General features: G+C 36.4%; 1 protein-coding gene and 1 pseudogene across 1 annotated transcript in view; both read right to left on the reverse strand.

The window, feature by feature from the left end:
* Positions 1 to 19019, reverse strand: part of Tex11 (testis expressed 11) — a 264024-nt gene that overhangs the window by 173322 nt on the left and 71683 nt on the right. Inside the window, exons 10-14 of the mRNA XM_021233615.2 lie at positions 17025 to 17079; positions 16018 to 16113; positions 13962 to 14043; positions 10680 to 10758; positions 1668 to 1819 (exon numbers count right to left, since the gene is read on the reverse strand). Of these exons, the coding sequence (XP_021089274.1) occupies positions 1668 to 1819; positions 10680 to 10758; positions 13962 to 14043; positions 16018 to 16113; positions 17025 to 17079 (464 nt within the window). The remainder of the gene's footprint in view (positions 1 to 1667; positions 1820 to 10679; positions 10759 to 13961; positions 14044 to 16017; positions 16114 to 17024; positions 17080 to 19019) is intronic.
* LOC106022035 lies at positions 9525 to 10443 on the reverse strand (annotated as a pseudogene).

Consider the following 19019-nt stretch of genomic DNA (forward strand, 5'->3'; position numbering starts at 1 on the left):
CTGGGACACCAAACTAGCCATGTAATCTAGTCTGCTCTGCCTATAGGATGTGGTGGGGTAAAGGTGGTGCAAAGATTGTGGGAGTGGCCAACCAATGATTGGTCCAGACACCTAGGACAGAACAAAACATGACTGAAGGAAAAATGTCAATGTAATGATGCCTATACTCATAGATTGCTGCCTAGCCCAATGGTCATCAGAGAGGCTTCATCCAGCAACTGGAGGAAACAGATGCTGAACCCCACAGTCAAGCATTAGGCTGAGCTCTGGGAATCCTGATGAAGAGAGGGAGGAAAGATCGTAGGAGCCAGAGTGGACAAAGGCATCACAAGAAAACTCACAGAATCAATTAACCTGGGTTCATTGGAGCTCACAGAGGCTGAACAACCAGAGTGCCTGTATGGGACTGATGGAGGCCCTCTGCATATATATGACAGTTGTGTAGCTTGGTCTTCTTGTGGGACTCCTAACAGTTGGATCAGGGGCTGACTCTAACTCTTTTGCTGACTTTTGGAACCCTACTCCTCATACTGGGTTACTTTGCCCAGCCTTAATACAAGTTGAGGTGCTTAGCCTTATGTCTTGTTGATATCCATAGGAAGTCTACCCTCTTCTGAAGAGAAAGGAGGAAGAGTGGATGGGAATCAGGGAGAGGTAGAGAGAATTACTGTGAGGAGAGGAGGGAGAGAAAACTTCAGTCTCAGGATATAAAATAAATAAATGTTTAAAAAATGCCAAGGGCCAGAAAACCAGATAACTAAGATTATCAAAAGGGATCCAAAAAGTAATTGAATTCTTAATGAAAATCTGGAGAAAGGGTATCATTAGAAAAATATATTTCATAGGAAACAAAATTCAAAAATCTCTTAACATCAGATGATGCTTTCAGAAACTATTAATGTCTTTGTTTTTGAAAACATGATCACATTTAATGCAAATTTAAGCAATGTAGTAAATTATGATAGAAGCAACACATCACCTTAAATTCTGAACAAACCTCACTCTTAGCATTTAGTGACTACCATTCAAGTTTTATCTCTATACATTGGTAGAGTTGGAAAGATGAGGTCGGGCAGAGAATTTTCCAAGTCAGTGATCATATCATCTGCACATTTTAAGGTATAGAGGCTGTGCAGAGAGTGGAGGATTAGGACAATGCTGAGCACAATCGATTCTGTATCTCTACTTTAACTACAGAAAATTGAATCTACTTTTTCTGGGTGGAGTTTATGTAAGACTGCATTACAAAATAATGCTGCTGCTAAAAATCTTTAAAAGCAAGAATTTTGTTCACAGCATTCACTTTATAGCTGAAAAGTCAGAGTCCAGAGATATTGACTTTCCCAAAGGCACATAGCTAATTTGAGTCCAAATAAGAAGCATGTACTTGAGTTTATAAAACTCAGAATTTTCTGCTACAGATGGGCTTTAAGCTCAGAAGTTTGCCTGTATTTTGAAGATGTTTTGTCATTTGTGCTGAGTTGTTCATTATAGCACACCAAAATTGTGACCTCTAGATAGTCACACTGTTGTTTAAAAACATTAAGGAGAGTGGAAAAATGAAATGGGAAAAACCTGTTGACCTGAGGATTTTGCCATTGCTTTGACATTTATCTTAAAATAACAAACAGATTAACAATATTCAGAAAATACAAAATCTTACTGACCTGTAAGGATTTCTTCAATCTTCTCTTTGGCAATTAGGTCTTTATCTTTTTGTAAAAGCATGCCAATGTAGAACAATACAATTTTCTTACTATCTTCTGCCAACTTAAAATGACCAGAGATTATCCTCAGAAAACGAAACCCAACAAAATCTCTGTCCAAAAGACATAATGTTAAGCAGTATAAATAGAACTGGTTTTGATCAATGGAATTAAAATCATTTCAATGCGAGCCAAAACAAGCTTAGTTAATAGTTAATGATATTAAATGCCTACTTGTCAATAATAACTCTTTAATTATAGTAACACTTTCTTTCTTCAAATTTTTATTACTTTGTGTGTGTGAGTGAGGAGAGAGAAAGAGGGAGAGAGAGAGAGAGAGAGAGAGAGAGAGAGAGAGAGAGAGAGAGAATATATATACATGTGGAAGTCAGATAACCAATTATGGGAATGGATCCTTTCCTTCTACCATATAGATCCCAGAAATGGACCTTAGGTTCTCAAAGTTGAAGACAGGCACAATTACCTGTTGAGCCATATTACCAGCCCAGCATTTTCTTTATTGCTTTACTTGTTCATTTGTTTTTTCAAGACAAGGTCTCACTCTGTAGCCCAAGCTTGCCCCAAATTTAAACTATATAGTCAACTTTAGCCTTAAATTTCTAGGAATCCTGATTTGGCTTCCCAAGTGATGGGAGTAGAAAATGAGCCCCTATGCCTGGCGTTTACTATTATTAAAATGTGAATACTCTTAGCCGGGCAGTGGTGGCACACGCCTTTAATCCCAGCACTCGGGAGGCAGAGGCAGGTGGATCTCTGTGAGTTCGAGGCCAGGATGGACCGACAGCCTCCAAAACAATACAGAGAAACCCTGTCTCGTAAAACCAAAAATAAAAATGCGAATACTCTTGAAATATCCTAAATAGTTAATGCAATACCTGTTGAAATACTAACAGATTTTTTGAGACAGTGCCTCTTTTTGAGAAATTAAAATTTATACAGCATGTCAAAGGCCCTTAAGTATTTCCAACAATATGAAAACAAAGAACAAAGTTGGAAGACTCATGCTTTCTAATGTCAAAGCTTTTTACAAAGATCTAGTAACCAAAATGTATGGAACAAGCATAAATACATAGAGATAGACTAATGAAATAGAATAGAGAACACAGAAGTAAACCCTGGCATATATGGCCAAATGATTTTTGATGAAGGTTCTAGCACCTTTAATAGTGAAATAAGTCTTTTAACAAATAATGATGGAAAAAAGTGATTTTTACATCTAAAGAATTTGAACTTTTTCTTTGCATCATGTATAAAGATTAACCCCAAATGGATCCAAGACATAAATATTACAGCTAAACTTTCTGTGGTTACACAAGCAATTACAAGAAGCTGCTAGAATAAATAAATTGAGTAAAATTTCAAGATACAAAACTCAATACCATTTCTTTATATCACGATAAAATATCCTGCAAGTGAAACTAAAGTATTTCCCCTTTACTATAGTATGAAAAGATCTATTAAACACTTAAAATTAATTTAAATAAGGTTAAATACTGAAATAAATGGAAAAACATATCATTCTCATGGATTAAAAGAATTAATGGCGCAAAGATATTTATAGCTATCCCCCCCTAAAAAATGCAGATTAAGGGTAATTCCTATCAAAATTCCAGCATCATTTTTCATAAAAAATAGGAACAACAATAATAAAATCTTATGAACTACAAATGAACCTAAATGACCAAAATTGTAAAAATAAAAAGTCAGAGCTGAAAAGACAGATCAGAAGCTAAGAAGGATGCCTACTCGTCCAGAGGGCCCACTTTGGTTCTCAGCACCCAAGTCAGGAGGCTCCCAACTGCATGTAAGTCCAGCCCCAGGGAACCAGACACCTTCTTTTGGCTTTTGCAGGCATCTGCACACATATAACATATGTTCACACAGACACACATACACATAAACAAAATAAAAATAAATCTTATGGAAAAAACAAAGTTGATGATATCTCACTTCCTGGTTTCAAATTACACTGCAAAGCTATAGTATTCCCAACAATATAATACTGTCATTAAAGCAGAAACATAGAATGAGCATCAATATTGAAAGCCAAGGGAAAAAACTCATTTTTTCCAATAACAGTACCCATAAAATAGCAGAAAAAGATTGTCTCTTTAATAAATGATGTTGGGAAAACATTCAAAAAACATGAAACTGCATTTATCTTACATTATTCACAAAAATTAATCCTACATGTATTAAAGACTAAGCAAAAATATCTGAAGCCATAAAACACCTAGTAGAAAAAAATAGGGAACATACTCTTTGACATTGATCTTGGCAATGATTTAAAATACAACAGACAAAAGCAAAACCAACAATAACCAAATAGGACTATATAAACCTAAAATGTAATACAGCAAAGGAAACATTTAACAAATGAAAGGGTAATCCACAAAGTAAGAGGAAATATTTCATACCACATATCCAAAATGAGATTAGTAACTAAAATTTATACAACTCTACAGCACACCTCCAAACCAACCTGAGGGGGTGGCAGAGACAAGAGAATCTCTGAGGTTCTGAAGACCACTCAGTCTAGCTGAAGCAGTCAGCTCCAGATTCCGTGAGTGACCATGTCTCAAAACAAAACAGTGGACAGCAATACAGAAAGACATGTACCATCCATGTGGGAAGGTGGGGGAAGAATGGTGTAGTTTTGGGTAACCTCCTGCTGTTCCAGACAGTTTGGCTTCAAATAAGGACAGAATTTCCAACAATTTCTCAAATGACCCTAAACAGATTGCTGATGTTTCTAATACTGACTCAGTACTGATGATTGTAAAATGAAAACATGGGTCAATACTGAAATATTTATCCAGCTTTATCAAATATTCAGCCAATATTTATGTAAAAATAAACAATCACATCCATGCCATTATTTACCTCAAGAAAAATAACAGAATAAATATGAGAATAAATCCAGTGCAGAGCCAGAGACCAGGAAAATATATAGTCAGTGCTTAGAAACCTTGAAAGATTTCTGTAATTAAAAGCAAATGCAATCAGAATGATAAAAAATCAGGGATGAAAATATTGAAACAAAAAAGAAACAAAAGAAAATAAATAGTTGAATAGTGAGCTCACTCAACCAAAAATAAGTAGCCTAGGAAAATCTATTAAGTCAGAAATTAATGGAAACTAGGAACAATTGATTATGGTTATAGAAGAACTGCAAACATTAATCTAATTCTCCATTGTGTGACAAGCACCAGAGACCACTTACATTTTGAACCCAGGCTTTTCTGTCAAACAAAATTTTAAGCAATATAAGGAATCAGCTTCAGCTTATATAAGAAGCAGAGGATACAGACTTCTGGAGAATAATGAAGAAGGAAATCAGCTGGCATAGTAGTGAAAATCCCTCTTAATTCCCACATCAAAGTGGGGTGGGACTAGTGTGTCTAGCACACTGTCATAGCTACTTTCTAAATATATCCTCCCAATGAATTGTGCTTCTTGGAATTCACATCCTGATAATATCTTTTCTCCTAGAATCTAGACTGGCTCTGTGGCTTGTTTTCTGTTACAAACATGTTTTAATTATACAAAGTAATTGGTTTCATTATGACATTTCAGATATACATGTAATATACTGTGATCATACTCATAACATCATTAACCCTTACTTTAGGCCCTTCTCCCACCGATATGTCTAACAGTCCTACTTTCCTGTCTTGTCTTAGTTTAATTGCTACACATGAGAGAAAACATATATTGTCTTTGATTCTGGATTATTTTGCTTAAGAAGATAGCTAATTTTGTTTCTCTGTATCCAAGATTCATTCTGTATATTTAAAATACTTCTTTATTCATTTATCTATTGACTGACACATTGATTCCAAAACTCAACAATTTGTGAATAGTGCTACAATAAATATGGGAATAAAGGTATCTCTATTGTAAGTGTACTTTGACTCTTTTGAGTATATAACCAGAAATGGTATGTTGAATCATATGATAGTTACATTTTAATTTTTGAGGCCTCCCCATACTTATTTCCACAGTGGCTGGGCTATTCTCGCTAGCAATATAAAAAAGTTCCTTCCCAAATGGTCAATTTTCTCTGAGATTATGGTATCTTAACCTTCTCCAGTGGAAAGCCACACATGCAAGAATATTTGGGCACCATGCATTGGCTTTAGTAGGGAATACAAAATTGGGTGGGAAAGGAAAGGGGTGGATATGGGAAGAGTAGGGTGAGGGGGGATGAATATAATCAAGAAATTGTCAAAGAACTTATGAAAAAAATTCTTTTCCCCACTACAATTCCACATGTGTTTGCTGGTTTGGAGGCATTTAATTACTGCCATTCTGACCAGGGTGAGAAATTTAAATCAGTAGTTTAAATTTACACTTCCCTGGTGGCTAACTATGTTGGACACTTTTAACTTACATTATATACTAGTGTATAATGCTTTGGTCAAATCCACTCCCATTCACTTTTCTCCAATTTCTCCCCTATCACCTCCATCACTTTCCCCTTCCAAGTTAGGTGGCTCCTTTTTAAATACTATCTACTGAGTCCATTTATGCACACACTATTTGTATGTGCACAGGTGTGGGACCATCTACTGGAGCATTGGTAGCCTCTCACAGCCTGTATCTCTGAAGCAAACTGACTCTTCCTTCCCTAGCAGACATGGTTGTAAATAGCTCATCAGATAGGGATGACAATTAAGGAACCCTTCCCCAACCATGTTGGGATTTGGGCTGGCATGCAATCCTAACCATTGTGAGATCACGTATGCAACTGTCCTGTTGTATCTGGCAAATATTGTTTTGCTGCATACATCTACCCTCCCTGACTCTTAGAATCTTTCCATCCCCTCTTCTGCAATGAAACTTGAGCTTTGGAGAAAGAATCCGTAATAGAGATTTCCTATTTAGAGCTGAACACTAAAATTTCTTATTCTCTGTATAATGATCTCATCATCTGCAAAAAGGAGTTTCTTTCAGGAGGGTTGAAAGATGCACTAATTTGGGGTATAGGTGAGAGTTTATTACTGTCCATTTAGCAGAATAATAGTACTAGGTTCTCCTGTAGGGCCTATGATCTAATCAGCCATAGGTTTATTGCTCAGTTAAAGGTACCAGGCATGGGTTCTATCTTGCAGATCTAGCTTTAAATTCAATCAGAAAATGGTTAGTTTCTCTCATAACATTCATTACACTATTTTCCACCAGTGGGCATATCTTGCCAGACCAGTCATTACTGAAACTCACAAGTGGGTAAGACTCTTGATGACTTTTCTCCCCAGTACTGTACATAGAACCTTCCAGCACTATAAAAGCTAGAATAGGGAGGAAACTTCTAACTCCTATAACTCAGCAATAAGATCTTACCATCAAGTACTGAGAAGTAACCAAGAGCACCCCAGACTGATGGCTGGGTGGACAGCATGGGACTGATCCAGACCCCCTGAATGTGGGTGTCAGTGAGGAGGCCTAGGTAATCTATGGAGCCTTGGGTAGTATTTATCCCTGGCATACAAATAGACTTTGAGTGCCCATCCCACAATGAGGGATGCTCTCTCAGCCTGGATTCTTGGGGGGAGAGCCTAGGCCCTGCCCTGGATGATATGACAGACTCTGGAGATCCTCCATGGAGGGTCTCACCCTCCCTAGGGATTGGAATGGAGACTGGGTGGGCGACTGGGGGGCCTGTTGGGGAGAGCAGGGGAGGAAGGTAGTGAGAGGGAGAGGGAGCTGGGATTGACATGTGAAGCAACCTTGTTTCTAACCTAAATAAAAAAAAAGAAAGTAACCAAGAGCAATGGCTATAGCCTATAATGTTTTTGTTCGTTTGTTTGTTTTTGTTGGGATTTTTGTTTGTTTTGTTTTGTTTGTGGCAAGCGGAGATTTTATAGGACCCGACTGACAAACAATTTGAAAATCTGTAATTCATACCTGGCAGTAGAGTTTTTATTTGACAACCTATGGTATATGGTATATGTCTCCCCATTATAGGGCGACTCCTTTTATATACATATACATTTTAGAAGCTTCTATAATAATCTCCACGTGGCCTTTACAAAGTCTTTAGTACTAGTTATCATTCTCAAATCTTTTTCTCTCTGCTCTCACATTCCCAACCCATGTAACTCTTCTATTCCCTTTTCACACTTCATACCACCCATGTGGTTCCCACTTTTCTTTATCTCCTTGACCAATGGTTCCTTACTAGTTTCTTGACTTCTATGGGCACTCCAGTTTAAATACTCATATGTAAAGAGTCAAAGGTAACACTGGCATGTGAGAAAGAACATGCAGCATTTGCCTTTCTGGGTCTGGATTATCTCAATAAGAATGATTATTACCAGCTTCATACATATACCTGAGAATTTCATAATTTAATTATTTCCAGCTGAATAATATTCTACCATGGACAGACAGACAGATAGATAAATAGATAGGTACATTTTCATTATCCATTTTATTCACTGACAAACATCTAGCTTGTTTCTATTTCCTGGTTATTATTATAAACAGAGCAGCAATGAACATGCATAAGCAAGCATCTCTGCAGTAGGAATTAGATTCTTTTGTGAATACGGCCGAGAGTGGAACAGCTGTATCATGTAGTTAAGTTAATCTATATCTAGTTTTTTGAGAAACCTCCACAAGGATAGCAGTTGCTCCATTTTGAACTCCAACAATAAATTTGTGTTCCTCATCCTCCACATCCATGGCAGCACTTGTTGTCATTTGGTTTTGTTGTTGTTTTGTTTATTCTTTTTTATCTTAGCCATTCTGACAGGGATAAGATAAAATCTCAAGTACTTTTGATTTGCATTTCCCTGATGAGTAAGGAACTTGAACATTTTAAAACTATTTCTTACCCATTTGCATCTCATTTTTGAGTACTCATAGTTCCTTGCTCCAATTTTAAATTGGGTTGTTTGCTTTCTTAATGTTTAGTTTTGAGTTTTTTGTATATTCTAGATATGTCTGATGTAAAGCTGGTGAAGATTTTTTCCCATTCTGTAGGCTGCCTCTTCACTCAAATGGCAGTGTCTTCCTTACTACACAGAAGCTTTTTAGTTTTATGATACCCCACTTGTCAGTTGTTGGTCTAACTACCTGTACTACTGGGGTCCTATTCAGAAAGTCCTATCCTGTGCCCATAAATGGAAGTATATTTCTCCCTTTCTCCTCTGTCAGATCCAGAGTATCCCATCTTATGTTAAGGTCCTTGATCCATTTGGAGCTGAGTTTTGTGTAAGGTGAGAGATAAGAATACAGTTTTATTCTTCTACGTGCAGCTATCCTGTTTGACAAGCACCATTTGCTGAAGTTTCTTCCTGTTTTACATACCCTGGCATGCAGGTTAATGTAGCTTAACTCTTGGGATCTTGGGGCTTTTTTAAGATTAATTTTGATTTTATTAACCTCTCTCTCCTGTCTTTCTCTGTTGTTTAAGACAGGACTTCTTCATGTAGCTCTGGATGTCCTGGAACTTGCTCTGTAGACTGGCCTGGAACTCAAGAGATTCACCTGCCTCCTCTGCCTTTTGAGTTCTGGAATTAAAGATGTACACCACCACTGTTTGGCATTATTAATTTCTCATAATTATTTTTAGAGAACTGGTATTTGAAGATCAGAGCAACTAAATAAAGCATATTAGAATTTAGGCACTCAAAATCCCTTAAATAAGGAAAGTGCATAATAGATATAGTGGTACTCCCAGTTAAAATAATTACAAGTTATCCCAAACTCTGTAAAACCATGGTTCATGAGTTCTTAAAAAGAAAAGGTCATGCTGAGATCTGAACATACTAACTCCTGGGTCTAGATCTTCTAATGAGTGTTTCTACAAGGATTGTCTGAGACCCGGCAGCCCATGTTGTGGCCTGTTACTTGTACTTTGAAGAGAGCGATGAAGACACATATGCAGAGCTTGTAGCACACCCAATCAATCACCACTCCCTGACTGGTCCCTGCTGGAGGAACTGAGCAGACAAGTTGGGTTAGGTATCACAATTCCATTGAGGATGATGCTGTTTTCAACTTTGATATTTAACTCATTGGTAGTATTGCTGCTAATCCTTCCGGTTTGATGCTTTCTGAACATTCAAACTTTTCATTCCACTGGGCAGATGAAACTCTCAGAGCTCTGCTGAATAAGACATTTGGTGTCCTTAGGCAGAAAAACAGCACAATAAAGGTTTCATTCTTCTCTATACTCAGTTCTGTTGTCCCTTGCTGAAAAACAATAGGCTGGTTGTTGCCAATAATGACCAGGTTTTCATTCCCCCTTCCTCCTACTGTGCTCTTATAAAAAGAATGGATGGCGTCCACATTAGATACCTGTTTGAATAGCAGCAGACCGCTTTCATGAAATTCCATGCTGTCACAGCCATTTGGCCCAATGATAATCACAGCTCAGACGACAAGCATTATGAGTAGATTGATGATACCCAAGATAAACAAGAGGATAGTCACACAGATGGCTAAATCAACCTTTCTCCCTCTCACCTGGTTTTATGGAGACAACATTCATTGACAGGAATATACACAGCTTTAAAGTTACTACTGTGATCTTTTTTATCATTTAAATTAACTACTACTGTGATCTTTTGTTAACAGCCTTCTCCCACAGGAATTTCTTCACCAGCCAGCCCATTGGAACTTTGCTGCTCTGCTGCTTGGCTGCCATTCTGGCAGTGCTGCCTCTAAGGCCACCGCAGCCACCGCTGCCACCACCTTGGCCAGCCATGCCTTTAACTCTTCATTTTTACAAAATCTTTGTAGGGATTTTTTTATTCCATTGTAAAACTTAATAAGAACTTCAAAATTAATTTTACTATTATTTAAGTGACTTAGAAGGCAGTACTGGTCAGTACAATATTTTGCTTTCTAAGAATGAACATGAATATATAAAGATTCAATGTGTTAATCAAAACCACAGAAAAAAGTTATTCATCATAGAAAGAAAAAATTGATTTTCCATACCTTTTATTATCAATCAGGAATTGAGTAATGTTCAGACAGAACTCCAAAGGCATAGCAAGATGTACTATTTCCATGACAGCTAACAAATAAAAAAATTAATATTAATCATACTAACAAAGAAAAAAGAATAAACATTAATAAAACATCAACTTCCTTTATAGGAAGTTTTGCTGTTTTCAATAACTTTTCTGTTCAAAATATCCATATTAAATGTTTGTCATATACCATATTTTATCTAGTAATTCACTAAAATCTTTTTAACACATTAATATCCAATACTAGCATGAGGACAATGACACAGACACCTTTATATGGACCACAAGATAACCTAGTACAAACCTTTTGAAATCAACTTGGCAACACTATGCTAAGAACACATGGTAAAGAGCTTAGAATATGATGTCTGATGTAAACTTGATACCAGTTGCCACATGTATAGATGTAGGCAAGTTATTTCCTTTTTTCCCTTAGGTTTGTCACATATAAAATGGTGACTATACTACCAACTTCTTTATGTTATCAAGAGGATTTCATGAAATAATATATGGAGATTATAAAGCAATGTATCTAGCACTTACTAAACATTAAATAAATGACAGCTTCTAGTACTGTTATTCCCTTTCTTAAGAAATTGTACTTCTGAAAAGTCATCTGAAATATGGAAAAGGGTTGCTAAAAATATATTTAAAAGAGTTTATACTATAAAAACAGAAATGTCAAGTACAGTATAGCTGTATTTATCATATAGCCAATGCTGTGCTAAATAAAATGACCTATACACTAACATAAAAATATTTCAAATTACCATTAAGTGCAAAATTTAAAAACAAATTTATATGCAATATTAATTCTATAAAACATACAAAGTAGACTAAAAATACTAACAACATACCATCAAATTGTTAGTTTACTAGTTTTAGATTTACTGATTAATTCTGAAAATGTTCAATGAATATATTCTCTCACTCTGTCACTATATTTGTACTTGGAATCTAGCACTAAACAAACTACACAGAAAGTCTTGCTATAAAAATTATATTCTAGAGCAGTGGTTCTCAACCTTCCTAATCCTGCCACCCTTTAATACAGTTCCTCATGTTGTGGTGACCCTCGACCAGACAATTATTTTTGCTGCTACTTCATAACTGCAACTTTGCTACTTTTATGAGCCATAATGTAAATATCTGTGTCATCTGATCTTCTTAGGCAACCCTGTGAAAGAGTCATGTAATGCCCAAAAGGGTTGTAACCTGCAGGTTGAGAACCCCTATTCTAGGGGGTAGTGGAACCATGGGTATTTTCAGTACCTTCCAATTTTTTCTTTGATGATTTTGTGGTATCTTTCATGATTAAAAAAATTATCTACTTTAAAAGTTTTAGCCAGGTATGGTGGCACACAGCTTTAATCCCAGCACTTGGGAGGCAGAAGCATACAGATCTCTCTGAGTTCAAAGCCAGCCTGGTCTATACATCAAGTTCCAGGCCAGCCAAGGCTATAAAGTGACACCTTGTCTCAAAAAAAGTGTTTTTAATGCTTTTTACTTTTTCTGTTATAAAAATTATCAGTGAAAGTCTAATGCCCACAATTAAGCTGATCATTCTAAAAGGAAAATACTTTTGTAAAGAAATGAACAGACTACAGCTAGGGATGTAGCTAATAGGGATGTGGCTAAATAGCATAGAACTTGCCTAGCATGCACAGTCCCCAGAAGTGCACAATTAGACAGATTATAAAGTTACTTTCTCAACATAGTAGAATAAAGTATTTATTATTTTAATAGAAAAACCTTAAATATATGGAAGTTTCATAATTTATAACAATTTAAAAAGAAAATACATTAAACTCTGATTCTGATATTACATTTAAATAAACATCGTAAAGACAAATTCTAATCCAAAACAAACCAACTTAACTTGGTGATTTCAATAATATATCTTATTTTCATACGTAATATTAGTTTGAAGTGTACCCCTTTCGTAGGTTAACTTCTTTTAGCCTCCTAATGCAAGAAAGTAGAGTTGCCAACCTGGTTCTTAACAGTTTTCAGTCTGTGTATGTGGAGATGATATAGAATCCTCTCTGCATCTCTCTACATTTGAGCTTCTGTATTTTTTTTCCAGACAGGGTTTCTCTGTATAGCCCTGGCTATCTTGGAACTTTCTCTGTAGACCAGAATGGCCTCGAACTCATAAAGATCTGTCTACCTCTGCCTCCAGAGTGCTAGAATAAAAGGCGTGCGCCACCAACGCCCAGCCTTCTGAGGTCTTTGAGTGACTAAATTTCTAGAGCACAGAGAAAGTTTTCGCAATATTAAATTAGCACAAAATTTAGAGATACTGCCCAATTTGATTACTGTCAGAATTATTAAAATGATTTATTGTATAACCAGTAATTATAGTAACACAAAATTTTATATAATATAAATAACTCAGTTATTAAAGATTACTAAAATATCCAGGCATGGTGGATCTACAACACCAGAATGTGGGAAATGGAAGCAAAAGGACCAAGAGTTTAAGTCCATCTTCAGCTACTTACTAAATTCAAGGACAGCCTAATGTATATAGGATATATACATATATGTGATAAATGCTTTACATACATTTTCTTTTAAGATTCTCCAAACAACAAAAGATAGACATTATTGTTAATATTATTGTATCTCTTTTGAAGATAAACTGAAACACAAGAAAGTTAAGGCCCTTGCCAAATGACACACAACTATATGTTAGTCTATTCCTTTTCATATTCTACACCATTAATAATAATTGAAAAACAAGTAACAATGTTTATACAAGTAATTACTTTAAAGGACATCATTAGACAGTCACAGTCAATGGATAGCTTTTCTCTTCTGGCAACTGTGGAGGAGGCCAGCAATGTCTCAGCCTGAGAACACAGATCCGATTGTTCTCCTTAGTAATTCCTCAACCCCCATGCCCATCTCCAAGTCCCTCAATAAAATGGCCATCCTTTTCCCACAACCCCTCCAAAACAAGAATTCTTTGTTCATGATTGTAGAAACTTTCAGGAAGGTTGAGCAGCTGTAAGACTCTGCTGAGCTAAAAGGAAACTGATTGCTTTGATTCAGTCCCTTTTTAAAAGCACCTTTTAATTTTGCTCCTATTCTTTCTTTTCTCTTTCTTCCTAGTCGATAATTCCTTTTCTATTGATCAGTTTCCTTTTCAACCACCTCTAAATTATACCTATTGTTAGTAAATTACAAAACTACTTTGTGCTGATATTTCAAAATTGTATGTTCTGTACACAGAGAATGATACCTTCAAGGAGTTCTTCATTACATGTTTTGCCTTTCATGAGGATTCTCATCTTTAAGAAAAGCCCAGCTGGATCTAAATGTTCCTATTTTAAACAAAGAAATCACAATGATATTATAACTCTGGAATGCAAGAGACAATTTTCAAGTAATTGCCTGTTTTGTTCAACCTTTGCATGATGACTCAGAATCGAAGGGAATCAAAATTATAAAACATCATATAAATCATATAACATCTGTTCTTTCCCAAGAATATTTTCTGAAACTTTATTCAATCTCAATAAAATAATACAAGGAAAAGCATGTGCAAAACATTTCCATGGACTGACAAACATTTAACGGCAATGTAAATACTTAAATGGCAAATCACACACCATATTCTAAAGAAAACCTTAAACATCAGTTAGATAATTTCCTGGTGGCTTTTTTTGCTACTTCTATTTTTTCTTTTATTTTTGAGATTATAATATGATCACAATATTTCTCCCTTTCCCTTTCTGCCTTCAAACTCTCCAATATACACCTCCTTGCTGTCTTCCAAATTCTGCCTCCTTTGAAGCTCAGTCTAGCCTGGGACTTCATATCATCACATTTATCTGATTTCCCACAGTTTCAAAAATAATGTAAACATTTTCTAGTGTGACACATGCAATGTATCTATATATAGCCACACCCAAGTATATATGTATAGCTTATAATGTTATAATTTGGATCTGAAATATCAAACAAAAGCCCATGCTATTAGACTGTTCCTCAGTTATTCGGAGGTGATGGACCTATAATGGGTGAAGCCTATTGGGAAAGGGGGAGAGCAATACTACTGAAGGAGATACTGGGACTTTGGTACTTCTAACACACACTGTCATCATCCTTGCTTTCCCTTACCCCTCCTCTCCTGCTCCTTTCCTCTGCTTCTTGGGTGCTATGAGGTCAATAGATCTCTTCTATCACATGCTCCCACTATGATGTCCTTCCTACCCTGTCCATGCCCAAAAGTAACAGGCTGATCACAAATTGAAATGTCCTCAACTTTAAGACTTATTAAACTTTTCGTCTTCTTAAGTTGCTTATCTCAGGCAGGCTTACCCAACCTACATTCCATGGGGTACAGGTAACCACATTCAGCTGAGGACAGCTATGAATGCACCACAAAACAAAATTGAAAACTTACTTAAGATATGGCAATTTATTTATATTTTGAGGACTGCTAAAACAAAATACCATAAGCTTGGTGGCACATAAAGAACAAAAGTAATTTCTTACAGTTCAAGGGGCTGGGAATTCTAAGATTATGGTACTAGCATTTACTTGTTAGGCTTTTTTTCAACTTGACACAAGCTAGAGTAACTGAGAAGAGAGAACCTCAACTGACAAAATGCCCTTGTCAGACTGGTCTGCGGGTAAGCCTATATGGCACTTTCTTGGTTGATAACTGATGTGGAAGGGCCCAGTCATCTCAGAGAGGTGCCATTCATGACCAGGTAGCCGTAGGGTATATAAGAAAGCAAACTGAGCAAACCAAGAGGGGCAAGTCAGTAAGCAGCCTTCCTCTGCAGCATCTTCTTTCTCAGTTCCTGCCTCCAGATTCCTGCCCTGCTTGAGTTCCTGCCTTGACTTCCCTTGCTGCTTATGGTCATGGTATTTGTCATAGTAATACAAACCTAACCAGGACATAGCAGAATCAGCATGTGGTAAAAGCCTGCTGATATAGAAACTATCTTCTGCAACAAGTATCCATGCATGGTAGAAGGGTACTAAGGCTTCCTTAGGCCTTTTTTGATAAGGCTGCTAATGACATTCAAGAGAAGTGCACTTTCATCTAATCACTTCCCAAAGTCCCAACATAATTCTGTCACCTTGAAGGTTACAATTTCAACATAAAAATTATAGAGGGACACAAATTCAGATCACATCAATACTTCATTTATTTTACCTTTATGAACTATGTGTAGCAAATATTTTTAAAGAGGTATACTAAAGCAAATATCTAAACTGGATTTCAGGCTATGAATTAAAACTGAAAATTAGTTTAATTAATATTAAAAAGTAAAGTCTCATACCTTGTTTGCTAGGAGTACAGCAATGAGGGCCTTATTATAATATTCTTTGTCATCCCACTCCAAATAAACAGTGGCTAGTAATCTCAGCACTTTAGCCTATAATAAACAGTAGAGAAGAGCTTCTAGCTGAAGGATTAAACTACAACACAACAGCTAACTGGCATTTGTACAATGATGGCATAATATCAAACATAAGTTATCTTTTTGTAATAGCAGTATCCTTATATAACCACATATTCTCATTGTACCAGTGTATACCAAAATATGTCTCAATGCACTAGTGTAGAACCAAGCATTATCTAAGAAATGACAGCATTATTTATACTTCTGACTTGTTTAAATTTAATATAACTTAAAATAATTATCTTCCTTTTGGTTTTGCATTTTTTCTTTGTTATTGTTTTGTTTATTTTGGTTTTTGGTGGTAATAGTTTTTGTTTGGATTGAGGGGGTAGTTTTTTGAGACAAGGTCTCACACTGTAGCTCCTGCTGGCCTAGAACTCTCTGTGATCTTCTTGTATGTAAATGCCTCTGTGTCCAGCTTACCACAATTTATTTTATTAATGGCATCTTACCATTAAAATATCTAATCATCCCCAATTTAAAACTCAACTCTTCCCCTGGAACTATGATCCAAAGTAAACCCTTTCTTCAATGGGTTGCTTCTGATCATGGTATTTCATCACAGCAACAGAAGAACCAATATACCAAGAATGTTCTATCTTGGTGGTTTAAGGAAAACAATTAAATTTTAAATTATGCAATAATAAAAGCTACAACTTACAAAGTAAAGCACTGTCCAAATGCTTTATATATACTAATTCACAAATAGATTATAAATGTACACAGTATACTATTTTGCTATATAAATTCTATAGAAATTAATGCAGTAAAACGTTCAATGATGTGTCCAATAGATAATCTATTCACCAATGAGGGGTCATCTATCACAAGCTTATAATAGCATTAACTATAATTCTACTTCTCCAATATTTAATGATCCTTACCAGCATTTCTGGTTCAACAGAATCCTTATCCATCTTCCCAATTTCATAGCTTTGTCTATCATTAAAAAAGAAAAATATATGTATGCATATATATCCATTTCATATATATACATGTATAAATATATATAAACTGAGAATTATATATTGCTAAGATATGGTATAATCATACTTTATTCCAATTTTCTATTTTGCATGACAACAGAATAGTCAATAATGAATAAAAGTCAATTCTATAAAGCAACACTTTGTAACTCTAGAAAACCACAATTTTCTGAGGAAATAACCAACAGATAACCATTTTAATTATAGTCATGCTATCCTGGTTAGTTTTTGTCACCTTAATATAAGTCAGTAAGCCAATTGAGAAAATGCCCCTACCAAATTGGCCTATGAACAAGATTATAGAGGCGTTTTCTTGATTAATGCTTTATGTAGGAGGGCCCAGCCCATTGGGGATGGTGCCACCCATAGGCAGGTGGTCCTGACTTATATAATAAAGGAGACTGAACAAGCCATGGGGAACAAGCCAGTTAACAGCTCCTTCATGGCTTCTACTTCAGTTCCTGCCTCTTTGAGCTCCTGCCCTGACTTCCTTCAGTGATGGAGTATGACATGAGAGATCTAAAAAAAAAGACCTGTTCCTTCGCAAGTTGCTTTTAGTCATGGTGTCTTATCACAGCAAAAGAAGCCCTAACTAAGGCATATGTATATATTCTTATATACTACATTAGAGTACTTTACATATGTATATAAACTTTTACTTAAAATTTTAAGGCTGATATACACATATATATATATACATACATACATACACTATTTTTGCAAGAACAAGTAACAAAAATATTAAGCTCCAAAGGAGGAGCAACAACATGTACTTTCTTTCCAAAGTATTACAGAACAGGACAATGTGATGAATACAGAAGTAAAAAACTCAAGCTATAAGAGCTTCCTTTAGAAGGCTCAAATGTTGCATTTAGTAGATAAAGACTTCAAAACCACAATTATTAATATGTTCAAAGTAATAAGGAAAACCACGTTTAAAGAATTAAAGTATTGAAACAATGAATTAAAGGAAGCTTGAATCTGTCTCATAAAGAAAAGATATAAAGGACTTCTGCTCTATAACTATCAAAGCAATACGCCCAGAAACAAAGACCACTGCCAGTCCCTGACTAGTGTCTATCTTCCATCTACTGTCCTGTAAGAACCCCCCTAGGACTCCTTCTTCAAAAGCGGAGGATCTTGATTCTTTGGGGGAACAGGAAGTTGAGTGGGTGGGGGTAGAATAGGGGGAAGAGGGAATCATAGGTTAGAAGACAGATCAGGCACCAGAGTGACCTCTAGTGATCTAAAGGGATAACACCAATTGGCAAGCTAAGTAATAGTGGAGAGACCACCTCGAATGCCCATTCTTGATAATGAACTTGATGTCTATAACCATCTGGGAGCCTTCATCCAGTGACTGATGGAAGCAGAGGCAAACACACAGTTAAGCACTGAACTGAACCCAAGGAACCCGGTGGCAGAGAGAGAGGAGTGATGAGCAAATTGGCAAAGAATGGGCTGGCAAAACCAGCAAAGACAGCTGATCTGAACAGGGGAGAGCTCTTGGACCCCAGACTGACAGCAGGGAGGCTAACATGGGACTGATCTGGACCCCCCCAAATGTGAGTGTCAGTGAGAAGGCCTGGGCAACCTATGGGGCCTCGAGCAGTGGATCAGTGTCTATCCCTGGAATACAAACAGTCATCGTGTGCCCATAGCACAAAGAGGGATGCTCTCTCAGCCTGGACTCTTAGGGGAATGCCTGGACCCTACCCAGAGTAAAATGACAGACTCTAGATATCCCCTATGTGGAAGGAATTGGCAATAGGGTGGGAGGGTGGGGGGGAAAGGGGAGTGCGGGAGGAGGGGAGGGAGAGGGAACTGGGATTGACATGTAAAACAAGCTATTTAAAATTAAAATAAAATTTTAAAAAGGTGAACAAGATTGAC

This window comes from Mesocricetus auratus, unplaced genomic scaffold, assembly GCF_017639785.1.
Source record: "Mesocricetus auratus isolate SY011 unplaced genomic scaffold, BCM_Maur_2.0 Super-Scaffold_100003, whole genome shotgun sequence".
NCBI classification, from domain to species: domain Eukaryota; kingdom Metazoa; phylum Chordata; class Mammalia; order Rodentia; family Cricetidae; genus Mesocricetus; species Mesocricetus auratus.